The sequence below is a fragment of the Mobula birostris genome, chromosome 18 (genome assembly GCF_030028105.1).
Source record: "Mobula birostris isolate sMobBir1 chromosome 18, sMobBir1.hap1, whole genome shotgun sequence".
NCBI classification, from domain to species: Eukaryota; Metazoa; Chordata; class Chondrichthyes; order Myliobatiformes; family Myliobatidae; genus Mobula; species Mobula birostris.
Genome location: NC_092387.1, coordinates 65161628 through 65182037, shown reverse-complemented (window position 1 = coordinate 65182037; position 20410 = coordinate 65161628). Strand labels below are relative to the sequence as shown.

At 42.3% G+C, this 20410-nt stretch overlaps 1 protein-coding gene across 12 annotated transcripts in view; it reads right to left on the bottom strand.

Moving 5' to 3' along the window:
* The window catches only part of zmiz1a (zinc finger, MIZ-type containing 1a), a 451595-nt gene that overhangs the window by 19624 nt on the left and 411561 nt on the right, over positions 1–20410 (bottom strand). For 9 of the 12 annotated variants that reach the window (XM_072282833.1, XM_072282834.1, XM_072282836.1 and 6 more), the window contains 7 exons: positions 17541–17721; positions 15462–15672; positions 13736–13841; positions 9675–9835; positions 8427–8494; positions 5338–5406; positions 865–1112 (listed from right to left, as the gene is read on the bottom strand). In XM_072282833.1, the coding sequence (XP_072138934.1) occupies positions 865–1112; positions 5338–5406; positions 8427–8494; positions 9675–9835; positions 13736–13841; positions 15462–15672; positions 17541–17721 (1044 nt within the window). The remainder of the gene's footprint in view (positions 1–864; positions 1113–5337; positions 5407–8426; positions 8495–9674; positions 9836–13735; positions 13842–15461; positions 15673–17540; positions 17722–20410) is intronic. The other 3 variants (XM_072282837.1, XM_072282830.1, XM_072282835.1) reach the window with 1 other exon arrangement.

The window sequence follows — 20410 nt, the reverse complement described above, 5'->3', positions numbered from 1 at the left end:
AAAAAAGATGGGAACCCTGATCTAGATAATTTTTTGTTAAGTAAGGATTGCTTGCTCAATACCTATCAAAACATCAGAACTGTGAGATAAGGAAAAGTCGAAGGGACCCATCAATATGACTACATTTACATTATATGTTGTCCATACCATGAGGGACTCTAGACCAAACTAGTTGATCACCCTACGCACAGGTTTATAAATCCTTGAAGAGTTCTTGCTCCAAAAGAAAAAAAATACTATCCATGTCAAAAAATTTATGTCAAGTTTTTACTCTCTTCAGCTTGCGTCTATTACTATAAACACCAAATTCAGATGGTTTCTTCTTGGAATTAAAAGTTGTTCATCACCACCGCCAGAGTCTGCTGATCTACACCTCAGGATGTGATTATTCCCTCAAATAATTCTGCATTTCTACATTGATAGTGGTGTGAGATCGCCCTAAAGGAAGGTGAATGGAATGTGTTCGATCTGTACTTTTGGTATTCCCTCCTGAGTTGTTGGCCAAATTTATTCCATCTTAGGGTGGATTCAAGCCTAGAGTTCAACTAGAAAATGAGAGAAGGTCTTCAAGGGGCTGGTTTCGAAGGGTTGGACTAAAGCTGCTCCCTGTATCTGGTACATTGGTACTGGGGGTACAACGGTCAACAATCAAAATACACTCATACTAATGTGTTGACACATACAAAAGACACATATTAACTGGCATAATGAAAAATAATAATATTGCACAAATACCATGGCTGAAAAGAACAAAATAAAATCTCTCGACAAGAGCTTTATTCAATACCCCAGCAAGCTGGATAAACACAATGCTAATGATATGTATGTATGGATAAGGAACTTTAATGTCATTGAGAAACCTACCCGGATTGCCATACTCATTGCCACTGCTGCCCCCTGGAGGTGGAGGTAGGGAAGGGTATGGTGACGGACCAGGCCCAAGGGCTGCTATCATCTCCATGACATTGGGCATAATCATCTGGCTGGGGCTCATGGTCTTAAACCTCTTGGAGAGTGGACCATCGGGATCATCTTTAATGTGAATGTCGGACTTCAGTGGGACTGGTCTCCAGCTACAGGTCGGATCAATGGTGACTTCTTCAAACTCAGAACTGCAAAAATAAAAATAAATAAATATCTACAAGGAAATGTGACATAAGTATTAAACTATGTGCTTCCATTACTGACATCTGTAAAATGTCTGGATTGTAAAATGAAGTTTTAATATATTTTTTGACTGTAATAGAGATTTATACAATATTGAGGAACATACACTTAGTGGCCATTTTAATAGGTACACCTGTACACTTGCTCGTTAATCCAAATATCTAATTAGCCAGTCATGTGGCAGCAGCTCAATGCATAAAAGCATGCAGACATGGCCAAGAGGTTCAGTTGTTGTTCAGTTCAAACATCAGAATGAGGAAAAATGTGATCTAAATGACTTTGACCATGGACTGATTGTTGGTGCCAGAGGGGGTGGTTTGAGTATTTCAGAAACCGCTAATCTCCTGAGATTTTCACAGACAACAGCCTCTAGAGTTTACAGAGAATGGTGTGAAAAACAAAAAAAAAGTGAGTGGCAGTTCTGTAGGTAAAAACACCTTGCTAATGAGAGAGGTCAGAGGAGAATGGCCAGACTAGTTCAAGCAGACAGGAAGGTGATAGTAACTCAAATAAACACACATTAAAACAGTGGTGTGCAGAAGAGCATCTCTGAATGCACAGCATGTCAAACCTTGAAGTGGATTGTCTATAGCAGCAGAAGACCATGAGCATACACTTTATTAGGTACAGGGGATACCTGTAGTATATATATTTTTGCTTTATAAAGGTTTATAAAGTCGTGAGGGGCATAAGTAAGATGAATGATCACAGGCTTTTCCCTCAGGATAGGGGAGTTCAAAATGAGATGGCATAGTTTTAAGGGGAGAGTGCAAAGATTTAAAGGGGGATCTGAGATGGCGGCTTTATCTACACAGATGGTAGTGAACACATGGAACGAGCTTGCAGAGAAAGTGGAAGTTAAGAGATAAGCTTTATTTGTCACATGAACACCTAGCCATTGAAATATACAGTGAAATGCATCGTTTGCGATGTGCTGGTGGCAGTGCGCATACTTCCAGCTCCTCCACAGCATGCCCATAACTTACTAACCCTAACCTGTATGCCTTTGGAATGTGGGAGGAAACCAGAGCACCCGGTGTAAACCCACATGGTCATGTGACTCCTCACGGTCACTGGTGGGAATAGAACGCAATCAGTGATCGCTGGAGTTGTAAAGCGTTAGCACTGACCACTACGCTACGAGGCAGGCACAATTACATTTAAAAGACACTTGGACGGATGCATGGAAGGGAAAGGTTTCGAAGGATATGAGTTAAATGCAGGATTATAATGCTAGTTGGGTGAGGCAGTTTGATCAGCACGGACAAGTTTGGCTGAAGGGACACGACGCCAATATTAGCCATTTCACACTAGGATCTGCTGACATGATGGCAGATGTTGTTGTTGTTCCGTCTCATGCCTTGTGACCCATTGGGTGGCATTTTTCTCACTTCTGTAGCATTTGACTGTTTTTTACGAGGCTGAGTTGCTAGCTTGATGCTCAACCTAGTACGGATGGAGAGAGTGCAAGGAGCCAGCTGGGTCTGAACTCAGGGCCAGTCACCTCGAAGTCCAGAGCTAACGCCATGACACCACTGATTGGCATGGGCCTGTTTCCACTATTCTTTGTAATTGCTCATACATGTAAGTGTATATGGCAACTAAAGTTAATCATTGACTATTACATTGTGATGAAGGGTTTCAGCCTGAAATACCAACTGTTCATTTACTTCCATAGATGCTGCCTGACCTGCTGAGTTCCTCCAGCATTTTGTGTGTATTACTCTAGATTTCCAGCATCTGCAGAATTTCTTGTGTTTTTTACTACAATGTGGTCAATAGTGTCATCAATGGTGTCCTACACCGTGACTTCCAGATCCAGGAAATAAATTAAAACCATAAATTAAACATCATATTGTCTATTGATTGGGGATAATTTATAGTCATTAAGTTCTACAGAACCAACTCAAAATACACTCAGTGGCCACTTTATTAGCTTGTTAATGAAATATCTAATCAGCTATTCATGTGGCAGCAACTCAATGCATAAAAGCATGTAAACATGGTCAAGAGATTGTTGTTGTTCAGACCAAACATCTGAATGGGGAAGAAATATGAACTAAGTGACTGACTATGTAATGATTGCTGGTGCCAGATGGGGTGGCTTGAGTATCTTAGAAACTGCTGATCACCTGAGATTTTCATACATAACAGTCTCTAGAGTTTACAGAGAATGGTGTGAAAAAGAAAAACATCCATTGAGTGGCAGTTCTGTGGGCAGAAGCACCTTGTTAATGAGAGAGGACAGAGGAGAATGGCCAGACTGGTCCAAGCTGACAGGAAGGTTGACAGTAACCACGCATTACAACAGTGCTGCGCAGAAGGGCATCACTGAACGCACAACATGCTGATCCTTGAAGTGGATGGGCTACAGCAGCAGAAGATCACAATGAGTTCCACCCTTGTACCTAATAAAGTGGCCACTTGGGAACTGAAGAAAACAAAGTCGAAAGCCGCAGAGAGAAAGGAGATCGAAGTAGAGATGGTGCAGAAACCACCCAGGTACATGATTTTACAGGTTCACTGTGGCCTGGATGTAAACCCAATTGCGTCACCCCTCCTGCTTGTGGTTAATGATTTGGAGGCAATGAAACAGAGCTGCCTTTCTTTAGAGCCACACTCATGTGTTCAGAACTGAATGTACACTCCTTAAAGATGAATTTCAAACAGTATTCTTAAAAGGGAAATGAAATAAAAAACTGTTTACATCATTCCGTTTTACTTTCTATTTTTGATTAGAGATACGGTACGGAATGGAACTTTCCTGTCCAATGAGCCTCACTGCCCAGAAACATACCCACCAACTGTATCTAACAATAGCTTAATCGCAGGATAATCTGCAATGACCAATGAACATCTTTGGACTGTGGGAAGAAACTGGAGCACGCAGAGGAAACCCACACAGTCATGGGGCGAACATATAAACTCCTCACAGGCAGCGTCAGAATTGAACTCCGAGCTCAGGAACACCCCAAGCTGTAATAGCGTTGTGTTAACCACAATCGCGAGCAGTAGCAATTGCACGGAAGCCTAACACTGCTCTGCAGAACGAGCTCAACTTCATTAACAGTGTTCGAGCAGGCAAATGCATCGGTTGGTTGGCACAGCAGTGCAGCAGTTAGTTTAATGCCATTACAGCGCCAGACACCTGGGATGAATTCTGCCGGCGTTTATAAGGAGTTTGCACATTCTGCCGGTGACCGCGTGGGTTTCCTCCCAGCGCTACAATTTCCTCCCACATTCCAAAGACATTCCCGTTAATAGATGAATTGGTCACATGGGTGTAACTGGGTGGTGTGGGCTCGTTGGGCTAGAAGGGCTCTCTAAACAAAGATTAAATCTAAATCAGGGATTAAGGATCAACTTTATTCACCGTATACATCTACAGTTTTAGAAATCTGCACTGGTGTGTAGGTCAGGGCGTGACAAGCAACCAAAAAAAAAATCAACAATTATAAAGCATTAAATATATAAAGAACCTAATAAGGTTAGAGGTTAAAGGACAGATATGGAATGAAATGTGTATCAATAACAGCGTGTCTTTACAATGTAAACAGTGTTATAAAAAATGGTTTAAAGCGTTTACAGTACAGTGCAGCAACAGGGATAATGGAGGGGCCGGCTAACTAGAATGGTTGATCAGATTAAAAGCTTGGGGAAGAAACTTTAAAAATGATGTGAAGTTTTTGTTTTAATATCCCTATGGCGCTCTCTAAAAAAGGCAGTTTGCGGGGTGGGTAGTGCCCTGAATGATTTTCCCTGCCCGCTTTTTGTCCTACACACATACAAGTCCTGCTCTGATGGGAGGCTGCTTTTCTACTAATGTAACCTATCGCTGTAGTTTTTGTATACTGTGAGAGGATGCTGCACCAAGCCAGACAGTAATGGCTGATGTGAGGACACTCTCTGTTTTGGCAGTCTAGAATTGCACTGGTATGTACTGGGGAAGATGGAATTTTACCAACCGTCACGGGGAAGTACACACTCTTACAGGGCTTTTCTGTTAATGAAGGAGATATGGTTCTTCCACACAAGGTACCGCGACAAGACTTATTTAAAACTAATAATGGAATGTGTCATTATTTCACATAACACACGTGCAAATCTGGTTACACATATAGATACAGATTCTGAGACACACAATACGTAAGGAACCAGGATGAAACCTACTTTTGTATATTGGAAAGGATGCTCCACATGTACTGGTCAACCTCAAGTCCTTCCAGGAGTGCCGTTTTACTGTAGAGAGTGAAGACAATATCATGAACAACTCCTTCAAAGTCAGTTTTTTAAAAAAAAACTCTAAACCTGTATTTTCAGCTATCATTTGAAGGTTCCCATACCAATAAAACCTTGAGATGTTCTGATAGGATAGAGGGACATTTGCAATCAGTACAAGATGTGGGCATAAAAGCTTTGTGGACCAGCAAACAGAGTTCTGGAGCAGTGATCAGGAGAAAGACGGCAACTGGGAAACTTAAATTTGGAATTACAATCAGAAAGCAGAACTATGAAACCAGCAAACTGTCATAACAAGTCACCTGGTTCATTAATGCCTTTCGAAGGAAGGAAATCTGACATTCTTTGGCTGCATGAGATTCCAGACCTACCCAAGTGGATCACTTCACTCACCTCAACACTGAACTGATTCCACAACCTATGGACTCACTTTCACGGACTCTACAACGCATGTTCTCAGTATTATTTATTTACTTTTGTTTTGTATTTACACTATGTCTTCTTTTGCACATTTTTGTCAGTCTTTGTGTAGTTTTTCATTGATTCTATTGTATTTTGTTCTACTGTGAATGACTGCAAGAAAATTAATCTCAGGATCATATACGGAGACATATATGTACTTTGATAATAAATTTACCTTGAACCTTTTTGAAATTTGAAAGCATAACTGGAAAATACTGTTAATCCATTATAAAATTAACAATTATTTATTATTCATTTATTGCAGTTTGCATTCTTTTGCACATTGGTTGCTTGTCTGTTGTCGTTTCTGTGTAGTTTTGCATTGATTCTATAGTATTTATTTGTTCCACTGTGATTGCCAGCAAGAAAATTAATCTCAGGGTTGTATAAGGTGACATATAAGTACTTTGAGAATAAATTTACTTTGAACTATTAAGTGTCTCCTTGCGTCAGAGGCAATTAGAGATGGCCAAAAAATAGTAGCAATATCACAGATCCAAGGAGGAAATGAACTAAAATATATATTAATTGAGGAAAAGTTCTAGTGGAAGAAAAAGGTGAATTTCTTGCTATATGTTACGACCTTGAACGCACATCCTCAGAGTGTAGTGAGAGCAAATCAAGTAATAATTTCTATTGGAGAATTAGATACACAATTGAAAAGGAGAATTTTGCAGGACATTTAAGTAGCGGTGAGGGATTAATTAGATTTGTCTTTTAACAAGCTGGCCCAACCACTGTAGTGAGTAGCCCTCTGGTGAGACATTCCACTCGAAGGAAATGAGGTGAATTTCCAGATAAAGACAAAATACTAGGGAACTCAGCAGGTCAGGCAGCATCTGCGGAGGGAGCAGTGGACCATCTTACACTCCATCAGATTTCTGAATGGACAATGAACCCATGTACACTATCTCACGATTTTTTGGTCCCTTTTTGCATAACTTCTTAAATTTAATTTAATTTTTATTTATGTATATTTCTTATTGTAATTTACAGTTCTTTTTATTATTATATACTGCAATGAACTACTGCTGCAAATTTCATGACATATGCCAATAATATTAAACCTGATTCTGAAATGATAGTCTATGTTTTGTGTCAAGACCTTTCATCTCTTTATGCAAAATATTTCCTTCCACAGATGCTGCCTGACCTGCGGAGTTCGTCCAGCAGTTTGTTTGCTGCTCCAGATCCCAGCACCTGCTGTGTCTTGTGTCTTTAAGCTACAAACCAATTCTTCAAAGATATGTTTTTTCACCCCAGTTTTAGATTTCCCCTGAAATAAATATGAGCCTGGGATCTGGTAACATAGCAACAATTGTCTGGTTTACAATCTGGTGTTGGAAGCATTTCAATAGCATGTCTATGGTAGAATAACTTCAGAGCAACCTGGAGAAGGTAAGCAGATGAAACTGTTTTCAAAACAGCATTCAAACACTAGTCTAATCACAAAGTGACATACTGGAGGAATTTAGTATTCAATCGGCCCAGCTGATTAAAACTAATAAAAGCAATGAGAATTCTCTGTTTGGAATTGGCTTGGTACTGAGGAATGGTGTTTAATAGTTTTGGCAATACAGGTTTACAGGGCATCAAATCAATCAAATTTGGCTCATAAGGATGTGAAACCGGCAAAGCCCCAGGAGATGTGGAATGTAAAATCCAACAGTTGATAACGTCTAGAGACAGCTTTAAGTATACTCCACATCTGTTTTTGGATGGGGTGAGGGGAGGAAGCAAGAATACTATGAAAGACTCGGCAAGTATGCCTTACATAATTTATCATGCATAAATATGGACAGTGTTGAAAGAGTTGCTTAACTAGAAGGTGATACACTTTATTTCACCATTCACTAAATGTCAATCTCAAAGTAAATGTCAGTACAATACTACTCATCTCTTCATTTACCAACATCAATGACTGGCAGAGAAAGAAAATCCTCCACATTTGATGGGGAAAGCCAAAGAGTTTATTTTCAATATTTTATTGGAAAAACAGCCCAGTGTATCTGAGAGAGTTAAGATCTCCCTGCAAATGTTTCTTCCATTCTTTACAGTGAAAAGGTTGCCCAGATTTATGCTCCTTGCAACACCTCAATTCATTTATGGTATGGAACATTGTGTACCCATATGTAGTCTAATGCACGGTAAGTATTTCATGGAGGTGCTGAACGTTGGAACTGTGGCCAGGATCCTGAGAAAAGGGACTGCTCACCTGGAAACAAAGACAAGGGGGTAGAAATTGGTTCTTGCTTGCTTCAGTGTGTTTTACACTACTTATGGAATGCATTATCACTGATTTCAATGGAACCAAATTAGACAGAAACTGTTTACAAACCACAGCCACATCTACAGTGGATGTTGAGAAGTGATATTAAATCTGATTCTGAAAATTCCATCTTCAGGGAGGCCCAGAGGAAATTTGTGTCTCGTCTCATTATGTTGCCAAGAAGTAACTGGGACAAATACAGGGAAGTGAATATTCGCAGAAAGCTCCCCAGAGTTGCAAAATTTAGACAAGGACACACATTTCTCAGGTGTTCAATATCTTCACTTACTTGCATACAGGACACCGCCAAGTTCCTCTCTCACAGTTCAGCTGTAAGTATGATTCCAAATCAAAACACTGCAGCAGCAAAAGACACAAGGAAGACAAGCCCATTAATTCTTGTTCCATATAGTATGAATAACAATAATCATATTTAATCTCCCAGCAGATTTACAGCGTTATTGGACGATACAAAGATAGGTGGAGAGGCAGTGCTGAGGAAGCAGGGAGTCTGCAGAAGGGCTGAGACAGATTGGGAGAATGGGCAAGGAAGTGGCAGAAGGAATATAGCGTACGGTCATGTACTTTGGTAGAAGGAATAGAGGTGTAGATTACTTCCTAAACAGAGAGCGAATTCAAAGATTGGAGATATGAAGGAACTCGGGTTTCATTAACCGTTAACTTGCAGGCTGAGTCAGTAGTAAGGAAGGTAAACATAATACAAGCATTCATTTTGAGAGGACTAGGATATAAAAGCAAGGATGTGATGCTGAGGCTTAATAAGGCATTGGGCAGACCACACTTGGAGCACCGTGAGCAGTTTTGAGCCCCTTATCTAAGAAAAGATGTGCTGGCATTAGAGATTTACAGGAATGATCCCTGGAATGGAAGGGTTAATGAATGGGAATCGTCTGACGACTCTGGCTCTGTACTTACTGGAGTTTAGAAGAAAGTGAGTGATCTCATTGAAACCCAAAGAATCTTGAAAGGCCTAGATAGAGTGGATGTGCAAAGGGTGTCTCCAATAGTCAGTGAGTCTAGGACCAGAGGGTACAACCTCCGAATACAAGGACATCCCTTTAGAACACAGACAGAGAGGAATTTCTTCAGGCAGAGTGTAGTAAATCTGTAGAATCCATTGCCACAGGTGGCTATGGAGGCCAAGTCATTGGATGTATTTGAAGTGGAGGTTCATAGACTCTTGATGAATAAAGATATCAAAGGTTATGGAGAGAAGGCAGGAGAATAGGGGAGAATAAAATGGCCTAGATCGAATGGTGAAGTAGACTTGATGGGCTGAATGGTCGTGCTTTGCTCCTATGTCTTATTGCCTTATTATCACTTCCATGTAGTTAAACCCTCACATGAAATTTAAGGTTCAAGATGATAAACTTTGATTTCAGATCCAATCTCACAATCATTAAACACACACCTCACAAATAAGTTAATCGTTATAAAAGCTGATTCTTGGCCAAAACCTCCTTTGAATACACTGGTCTTCTCTGAGGCTATAATGTAGGATGCTGCACTTGGTTACCTGTACATGTTTACAATCGTGACCTCTTGCTGGAAGTTGAATCCTCCTGAAGGTGATGGGACATTTCAGCGACACCTTGATTGCCGTCTGCTCCACTCCATCCTCCCCGTTCAAAGTGGCGCCACCCGAAGAGGCTGCCACACTGCTGAAGTTTCTTTTTACTGGTTAACAAGAAGGTGGGTCAGAGCTCACCAGTGATGCCATCAGCACAGACACACTTGCAACACTACTCACACCCAATTGGTGTTTTAGCCAACTAAGTGAACTAACTTAACAGATTAAAGAACAACTTCTTCCCCTCCACCATCAGATTTCTGAATGGTCCATGAGCCCAAGAACACTACCTCACTAGTTTTGTGTATCATGCACAAAATACTGGAGGAGCACGGCATGACTGGCAGCATCTGTGGAGAGGAATAAACGGTTAACGTTTTGGCTGAGACTCTTCATCGGATTTTGGCCCAAAACGCTGGCTGTTTATTGCTCTTCATAGATACTGCCTGACCTGCTGAGCTCCTCCTGCACTTTGTGCGTGCTGCTCTGGATTTCCAGAATTTATTGTGTTTATTTTATCAGTTTTGGAGACACAGAGCAGAACAGGCCCTTCCGGCCCTTCAAGCCGCGACACCCAGAAATCCCCCAATTTAACCCTAGCCTATTCCCAGGACAATTTACAATGACCAATAACTTACCAACCGGTACGTCTTTGGAATGCAGGAAGAAACCGGAGCACCCAGAGAAAACCCACGTGGTCACGGGGAGAATATTCTGACTATTTTTGCTCTCTTTTTACACTGATTTATTTATATATTTTTTAAATTGTAATTTATAGTATAATTATGTATTGCACTGTAGAGCTGCTACAAGTGTACAAGTATAAGGCATTGGTAAGGCCAAATCTGGAGTATTGTGTACAGTTCTGGTCACCGAATTATAGGAAGGATAAAATTGAGAGAGTACAGAGGAGGTTTACTAAAATGTTGCCTGGGTTTCATCTCCTAAGTTACAGAGAAAGGTTGAACGTTAGGTCTTTATTCTTTGGAGCGTAGAAGGTTGAGGGGAGACTTGATAGAGGTGTTTAAAATTATGAGGGGGATTGATAGAGTTGACGTGGTTAGACGTTTTCCATTGAGAATGGGGGAGATTCAAACAAGAGGGCATGGGTTGAGAATTAGAGGACAAAAGTTTAGGGGTAACATGAGGGGGAACTTTACTCAGAGAGTGGTAGCTGTGTGGAATGAGCTTCCAGCAGAAGTGGTTGAAGCAGGTTCTATGTTGTCGTTTAAAGTTAAATTGGATAGATAAATGGACAGGAAAGGAATGGAGGGTTATGGGCTGAGTGCAGGTCGGTGGGACTAGGATAGGGTAAGAGTTCGGCACGGACTAGAAGGGCCGAGATGGCGTGTTTCCGTGCTGTAATTGTGATATGGTTATACAAAACAACATGTTTCACGACATAGGTCAGTGATAATAAACCTGATTCTGATTGTAATTCACATTAGGAAGGCTGTGGAGATTGTGGCGAGGGTGCAGACGAGGTTCACTAGGATGATGCCTGGACCAGAGTGTGTGAACTATAACGAGAGGTTGTATAAACCTCTGTTGGTTTCTCTGGAGCAGCAGAGGCTGAAGGGGGTGACATGATAGAAGATTATGAAATTATGTTAGAGGTAGACAGTCAGAATCTTCTTTTCCTCCCAGGGTGGAAACATCAGAGAACATGCTTTTAAGATGACGGAGGAAAACTTCCTAAGATGTTTGGGACAAGTTCTTTTCACAGAGAGAGTGGTAGGTATCTGGAACGAGCCTCTGGGGGTAGTGATGGAAGCTGATACAACAGCGGTGTCTCAGAGATTTTTAGGCAGACACAAAACATGCAGGAACAGAGGGACATGGATCATGTACAGGCAAGATAGATTTAGTGTAGTTTGGCATTGATTGGCATAGATATCATGGACTAAAGGGCCTGTTCTTGTGCTACGTTCTATGGCTCTTAATCATCCCTCCCTCCAGCACTGCCTGGAGATTATTTCCATGAATTTTCAATTCAGTACCACTGTTTCTAAGGTTTAGCTCTGGGTGAAACCTCTCCCAAGGACGACGTTAGCCTTTGAGTGCTGTTTCATTGGCTTTCAGTCAAGGGCATGAGGTTGAGACCACCCTTGGTTTCAAGGCCTGTGTTTCCGCAGCAAAGACCAATGGGAAAAGCTGATCGCCAACTTGCATTAAAAGTGAGAAATGTAAGGATTCTGACCACTAACCACTTTGTAGCCACCTAAATTGGTACACTATCTCAGCAGATACTAGGTAAGTACTCAGGAGTATTAACCTTATTTCACTCAGACACACACACACGGTTGTATGGAGAAAGAGAAAATAAATTAGTGCCTCAAATTACTGGCTAGACGGGGAGTTAATAACTTCAGGAAACAAATGCAACTAGAGACTTACTCCTTGCTGTTTCTTGTATCAAAGAGCAGAAACATGACCCCACAGTCTTTGTCTTAACTCGGATACCATGTATGTCCTACAGACATTCCCCTCAAAAGCAGATCACTGTTTTATACAAAACCTTTGTCAATTTTTCCATCCTGGTCAGTGACTCATACAACTCCATAATAACTTTCTAATAAAATCTCCAGCTAAACACACGTCCTGTGACAGCAGGCAAAGAGATATGTGCATTTGCATGCCTGAGTAGGACAGGCTGCTCAAACTAGACCATCCCCAAAGAAAACTAACCAAGTCTATCTTCAATTGTAAATAACTAATCACTGATTTAAAATTCAGTCATCGTTGATGCAGGAGTTTTCAGAAAGTTGAGTCCTTTCTACAATCATTTGAAAGGATTTCCTTTTCTTGAAATTGACACATGTATTTTATGAAAAAAAAAATCCATGCAAACTATTACTTTGCACACAGCTGCTGTGTCTAACAAGGTAGCTGTGCTCATGAGGTTTCACACGGATTCTCCAATAATTTATCATGTCTCTGGAGAGAGCAAGTCATTTGAACTCAGAGCTTTCCACGAGCTCAGGCCTAGAATGGAGTCTACGATATTGAAAAGTTCTTGGTGTATTTGAAACAGCAAGTTAAAGAAATCTTTCAGAATGTTGAATAAAGGAACTGAATTTCCCCTCTAAGGGCTACTCAGGCTTCCCTCCTAACCCCTGGAGAGATTACTTGAGAAAGCTGAACACTACAGAGCATCTCACCATGATGGAAATTTAAGATTTAAGATTGTTTATCGTCACTCTTCAGTATACGATTGTGCTGTAGATTTCTATGTTCTATGAAATGTTTGCTACTCTGTATTTGATCCAGCATTAAAAAAACACAATAAGCTGTAAATAAGATTGAAAAGAGTGCAGAGAAAATTTACAAGGATGTTGCCAGGTCTGAAGGGTCTGAAGGAAAGATTGAACAGGTTAGGACTTTATTCCTTGGAACGTAGAAGATTGAGCTGAGATTTTTTTAGAGATATACAAATTATGAGGGGTATAGATAGGGTAAACGCAAGCAGGCATTTTCCACTGAGGTTGGCTGAGACGAGGGTGAAAGGTGAAAAGTTTAAGGGGAACATGAGGGGAAAGTTCTTCACTCAGAGAGTTGTGAGAGTGTGGAACGACCTGTCAGCACAAGTGGTGCATTGCGAGCTCGATTTCAAAGTTGAAGGGAAGTTTGAATAGATACATGGATGGTAGGGGAATGGAGGGCTGTGGTCCTGGTGCAGGTCGAAGGGAGTAGGCAGTTTAAATGGTTTGGCATGGACTACATGGGCCAAAAAGCCTATTTCTATGCAATACTTTTCTATTTCTCTATGACTCTAAGCATAAAGAACACAATAAATAAATATATATCACATATAAATAAGACCAGCTTATTGCATAGACTGATTGTATGTACACAAAGTAACTCTAGGTACTGGAATATCTGTACATAATATGGAGTTTCCTTCTGTTCTGTTGCCAGTGTGATTGCTTAGACTATAACCCACTCCTAATGCATAGGTGAGAAGTTTTCAAAAGAACAGACATAGCAATCTGTAATTAGACACTTACTTTTTGTGATGCAGTGCTCAGCGGGGAGAAGCCTCTTCTTCAGCAAGCCTTGAAGGACTGATCGAACTGACGGTCTGTGAACCAGCTGAAGTACGAACAAGTGTGACTGCAAGAGGATGAAATGGGTGGATTGGTGAGGACAGAATCAGGCAGTTCTCGAGGCAGAAATTGAGATTTAAGATTTTTAGTTTTATTTGTCACATGTACGTTGAAACCTACAGTGGAATGCGTCATTTGCGTGAAATTGAATTAATGAGGGTTGCGCTGGGCAGCCCGCTAATGTCGCCATGTTTCTGCTGCCAACATAGCATGTGCACAACTTATAAACTTAACGGTATGTCTTTAGGATGCGGGAGGAATCCGGATCACTAGGAGAATGTAAAATCTTACAGGCAGCGGTGAGGAGTGAACCCTGATCAGTGAACGCTGGTTGGCATTAAGAAGTAAAATGCTAACGGCTACGCCACCATGCCGCCCTAAAACATTGTCATGTTGCCAGAACACAGTAACCCCTCGTTCAAACACACCAAGCCAGCTGGAGATTTCAATTTTAGTTTACTACATTAATTTGAAGTAGAGATTAGATTAGCTGCTGCTGTAGCCCATCCACTTCAGGGTTCAACACGTTGTGCATTGGAGATGCTCGTCTGCACACCCCTGTTGTAACGTGTGGTTATTTGAGTTACTGCCACCTTCCTGTCAGTTTGAACCAGTCTGGTCATTCTCCTCTGACCTCTCTCATTAACAAGGCGTTTTTCATCCACAGACCTACCACTCACTGGATATTTTTTTGTTTCTCGCAGCATTCTCTGTAAACTCTAAGAGACTGCTGTGTGTGAAAATCCCAGGAGATCAGCAGTTTCTGAGATACTCAGATCATCAGCAATCATTCCCCAGTCAAATTCACTTAGATCACACTTCTTCCCCATTCTAATGTTTAGTCTGAACAACAAATGAATCTCTTGACATGCCTGCATGCTTTTATGCATGGAGTTGCTGCTACATGATTGGTTGATTAGATATTTGCATAAACGAGCAGGTGCACCCAATACACTGAGTGTTCCCGCTGATGGGTGAGTCCAGAACCAGAGGCCACAGTTTAAGAATTAGGAGTAGGCCATTTAGAACGGAGTTGAGGAAAAACTTCTTCACCCAGAGAGTGGTGGATATATGGAATGCTCTGCCCCAGAAGGCTGTGGTGGCCAAGTCTCTGGATGCTTTCAAGAAAGAGATGGATAGAGCTCTTAAAGATAGCGGAATCAAAGGTTTTGGGTTAAGGCAGGAACTGGATACTGATAGCGGATGATCAGCCATGATCACAGTGAATGGTGGTGCTGGCTCGAAGGGCCGAATGGCCTACTCCTGCACCTATTGTCTATTGTCCGTTGTATTTTCTTTTACTTTTGGTGCATTATATCAATGTTCTAAGTAAAAGATAAGTGGGCGGCATGGAAGCATAGCGGTTGGTGTAACACGTTAAAGTGCTAGCAAACTGGGTTCAATTCCCACTTCTGTCTCTAAGGAGTTTGTATGTTCTCCCTGAGACCACACGGTTACCTCCAGATGCTCTGGTTTCCTCCCATAGTCAATATACGTTTATACCGGTTAGTAAGCTAATAAGTCAATGAGTGTAATTCGGTGCATTGGACTGGAAGGGCCGGATACCACGCTGTTCCTCTAAATATAATAAGCTTGCCCAGAGGAAGGTTAAGACTGATTCACTCACACAGCAACAGGCAGTAACTGTGATCTGGATGGTGTTCCTTCCCGGTTGGCAGACATGCTTTAGGTGCAAGGGCTTGTGCGACGTCTTGTTGTCCCCTCTCTCGATGGTGAGCGGTGTGGCGTTCACGCTGACCTGCACCGACGCTGGCCAGTTTGTGTTCATCTGTCTGTCCTCATGGTGGTAGCACTTGAACTGAAGCTCCAAGTCAGACCTGAAATGGGAAGCCATTTGTCCTTGTTAATGTTTGATGGATTAGCCTCTGCAACACAGAACCCGAGGCCCAAGCAGTATATGCTTTTACACAAAGCCTTAAATTCCAGTCTGCCCATTTCCTCTCCAAGGAGGTTCAAGCCACCTTGAATCCTCCACACCATCAAGGACATCGTCAAGAGGACATGACTCAAGAAAGTGGCATCTATCATTAGAGACCCTCACCATGTGGGATGTACCCCCCCCTTACTAATACCATTGTGCAGCCTGAAGACCCACACTCAATGATTCAAAAGCAGCTTCTTCCCCTCCACCAGCAGATTTATGAACAGTTCATGAACCTATCTCATTATTTCTGTACTATTTATTCAGATTTTGTAATGTATAGTAATTTGCACTGTACAGCAGCTGCAAACAACAGCCTTCATGTCATATAAATCCTGTTCGGGGCTCTTGGCCCGATACGTTGACTGTTTGTTTCCCTCCATAGATGCTGTCTGACCCGCTGAGTTTCCCCAGCATTGTGTGTGTGTTCTTCTGGATTTCTAGCATCAGCAGAACCTCTGATAGTAAACCTGATTCTGAACCGTTGAATGTTCTGAAGCAAAGCAACACACACAAACACTGGAGGAACTCAGCAGGTGAGGACAGAATATGACGTGAATAAACAATCAACATTTCAGGCTGAGACCCTTCTTCAGGACTGAGAAGGGGGAAGATACTAGAATAAAAAGGTAGGAGGAGGAGAAGGAAGACAGCTGGAAAGTGATAGGAGAAGCCAGGCGAGTGAGAAAGTCCAAGGGCTGGAGAAGAAGAGAGTGGACCATAGGAGAAAGGGAAGGAGAGGTGATTCAGGAGGAGGTGATGGGTGGGTGAGAAGAGGTAAAAACAGATCGGGAAATACAGGAAGTGGGTGAAAGGGAGAAAGCTTTTTTTACTGGAAGGAGAAATCGATTTTCATGCCGTCAGGTTGGAGGCTACCAGATGGACTATAAGGTGTTGCTCCTCCACCTTAAGACTGACATGTTGGAACGAGAATGGGAATTGCAAATTCTCAGCAGGCAAAACAGCTGCCTGTTCAAATAGAATTGCAGTGAAGATTTCCTTCCCAACCTCCACCCTACAGTGCATTGCTTGTAGTAACCTAGCTGCGGCTGCTAAACCATTTCTCCCCCTTGCCCTTCCTGAAGCCGTCAATTCCCGTCTGGTTCCCACAGGTGTTGGACACCTTGCTTTATCGGTCAAATTTACATGCACGCGTATGTACAGAGTATGATTAGAGAGCTACAGTGGATTACAGGCGTACCCTTCCCTACAATTACACTGACTGTAAATTGTTAATGCTAAGGCTTTATAAGGCATTAATCAGACTGCACTTGGGGTATGGCGAGCAGTTTTGGGCCCTCTTATTTGAGAAAGGATGCACTGGCATTGGAGAGAGTCCAGAGGAGGTTCACAAGAATGATCCTGGAAATGGAAGGGTTAGCATATTAGGAGCATGTGATGGCTCTGGGCCTGTACTTACTGTGCTTGTTCTAAAGGGATGTCACTGAAAAATACTGAATATTGCAAAGCTCAGGTCGAGTGGATCTGGAGAGGATGTTTCCAGTGTTGGGGGAGTCTTGGACCAGAGGGCACAGCCTCACAAGGACACCCCTTTCCAACAGAGATGAGGAGGAATTCATTTAGCCAGATGGTGTGAAAGGTTACGGGGAGAAAGCAGGAGAATGGGGGTGAGAGGGATAATAAATCAAACATGATGGAATCATGGAGCAGACCCGGTGGGTCGTGTGGCCTAATCCTGCTCCTAGGTTTTATGGTCGTTTGGCTGCTGCATAAGCCCCAAGCCATTACCTCCCTCACTCTCACCTCCACATCAGCGTCTGGTGCACCGACTGTCGCAGATGGAACACGTGGTTGCTGACGGCCAGGTTGTGCTCCAGTCGGAAGGGCTCCAACACGACGCCGTCCCGCACCGGAAAGGTCAGCCGCAGTTCGTCGTTGGCTGAGACCAAAGAGGGAGAGAAAGTGTCAACTTTCCCTTTAGCATCTGCGGTACAGCAAATCGTAGCGTCACAAGGCTTTCATCGTGCGCAAGTTCAGCTTCCGACCAGATCAACCTTCCGGTTAGACCAGGGGTTCCCAGCCTTTTTTACGCCGTGGACCAATACCATTAAGCAAGGGGATCGTGGACCACAGGCTGGGAACCCCTGGGTTAGACGGAGTGCGGCTGAAAATAATTACGAATCAGACCGGAAAGATATGCAACTCTACCAACTTATCAACTTTAACTCTACCAACTTTATACCATTTAATCCCTTTAAGAGTGAACTTATATCGTTTAAAGTCTGTAATATTCTACATTGGGTTGGAGTTGTCAAACGTTCTTACTCTTAACATGGAAAATTGTTTCTGAAATGGGCAGCAAAGTAACATAGTAGTTAGGTTAAGACCAATACAGTGCCAGCGATCCGGGTTCAATTCCACCGCTGTCTGTAAGGAGACTGTACGTTCTCCCCGTGACCAGCTGATTTCCTCTAAGTGCTTCACTTTCTTCCCACATTTGGAAGATGTACGGGTCAGTAGCTTAACTGGTCACATGGGTGTAACTGGGCAGCGTGGGCTCACTGGGCCGGAAGGGCCTGTTACTGTACTGAATCTCCAAACAGGCAAAACTAAAGTTTCATCTTGCCATCCACGCATCTTTCCGAATGGACAGTGAACCCGTGAACACTACCTCAGTTTTTTTCCCCCTTTTTTACCCTCTTTTTGTGCTACTTATATAATTTATATATTTTTTATTGGAAAACATAAAAATAATAAACTGTAAATTACAATGTATTGCTGTCAGAAAATAACAAATTTCATGATATATGTCAGTGATATTAAATCTGATTCTGATTCTGAAATAAATAAAACTCCGATAGTTTGGAATCCAACATTCAGAGGTGCCGAATGTCTGGCACCTTGCTGAAATCCAGAGGTTCAGAGTGTATGTTGGGTGTGAAGCTAGAGCTGGGCTTCCCATACAAAACACCAGGAGGTCTGTAATGTGGCTGGGTTTGCAGTCGGAGCCAGCGTGAGGAGGTTTGTGCATATCCTGCTTTCTTTAAACTCATCGGGTTCATTGGAAAACTAATAGGAGCATTGCCCAACAGGCTAGTCCGACACCACCAAAGTCCCAAGATTAATACTGTATCCCCAAAAACACCAATTTTAGGGATAATACTGTATCCCTACACACTTTGTCAATCGTCTGCTTGGAAACTTGTTCTACGTGTTTGTTACTCCTGGTAATCCTGGTTATACCTCATCAGATCCGACCCCATCTGTAGTTGCTATTTTTGCAGAGAGGTTAAGGATTAACCTTTATGTGTAACGATGAAAAGGGAAGGTCATTAAAAAAGGAAGAGGCAGCAGCATTCTTCAGCAAGTGTCCTGTAATGGATAAGTTCCTGGAATAGCAGAATGGTCTGGACCAATAATGCCAGCCTAGAATGAATGCAACCATCAAATCATCGAATGGTACCCTCAGATGAGACAACCTGATAGGACAACCTTATCCAATGTGCTCTGCATGTGACTCAAGATGCACTAATGAGGTTGACTGTTAATTGTTGAGGGGAATTAAGGATGGACGATAAATGTCCAATGGTAAAGCTGCCCAAAAACCTAGTCAAAGTGACCATTTGGAAAACTTCAACACCTTCATGTAGGACCTTGATACACATAACATTATTTGTGTAACTTTACACAAAACCATTTATCAGTACAGGAGCAATGCACCTTACAAACCCAGGACCATTTTCTCCTGACCAGTTAACCTGATACATCAGGACACTAAAAATAATAAACTTAAGAGGAAAATTTCAACAAGACGTGAAGGTGAAGGGAGCTTTGAAGGCAAGGATCCAAATTAACTCACAACTAACACATATGCCATTAGATGTGGTCACCTTTCTGCTTTAATCTCTGTCATTTCTGTGGAGTCTCAGGTATTTGTCAGTCCACACCAACAGCACAAGGTGCAAGGTACAGCTGAACTGAGCTTGCTCAGGTCTGACCTGGAAAAAGGTTCTATTCACTAGGCATCAGGCAGGGCTGAATTTACCCTAACCCTTCTGGTCTTTTTCCTAAGTTCCCATCTGATTCACCTCCTCCCACAACTGCAAAGTCAGGGGGGTTCTTGATTAGGAATTTAAGGTCAGAAAGACAGAAACAATTTAGAATTGGGATAAAAAGCTTGTGGTGCCATGGCAACCATTGCGATGCTATCTAAAACTTTATTTAGAGAAGCAGCATGGTAACAGGCCCTTCTGGCCCAAAGAACACATGCTGCCCAATTACACCCATGTCACCAATTAACCCACTGTACGTATTGGGACTGTGGGAGGAAACCCACACGGTCACCGGTTGAAGGTACAATTCCTTACATACAGTGGCGAGAAATGAACCCAGGTCACTGGCGCTGTAAAGTGTTACGCTGACTGTGTGGCCTACTTCTACAGTCAATGCCGGGCATCTTGGGATCATACTCCACCCCTAGGAAAAACTCAGCAGCTATGGCCATTCCCACTGATACTCTGACGTTTGTTCCACCAACGTGAGTGCAGTAGACTGGGGCTGTCATATCAAGGTCACTCTTTGAGCTACGCCCAACCAAACAATTCATTCAACAATAAGGCACTCCTGTTGTTTTTAATCATTATATTGAAGAGGCCCTCAAAGCAATATGGAGA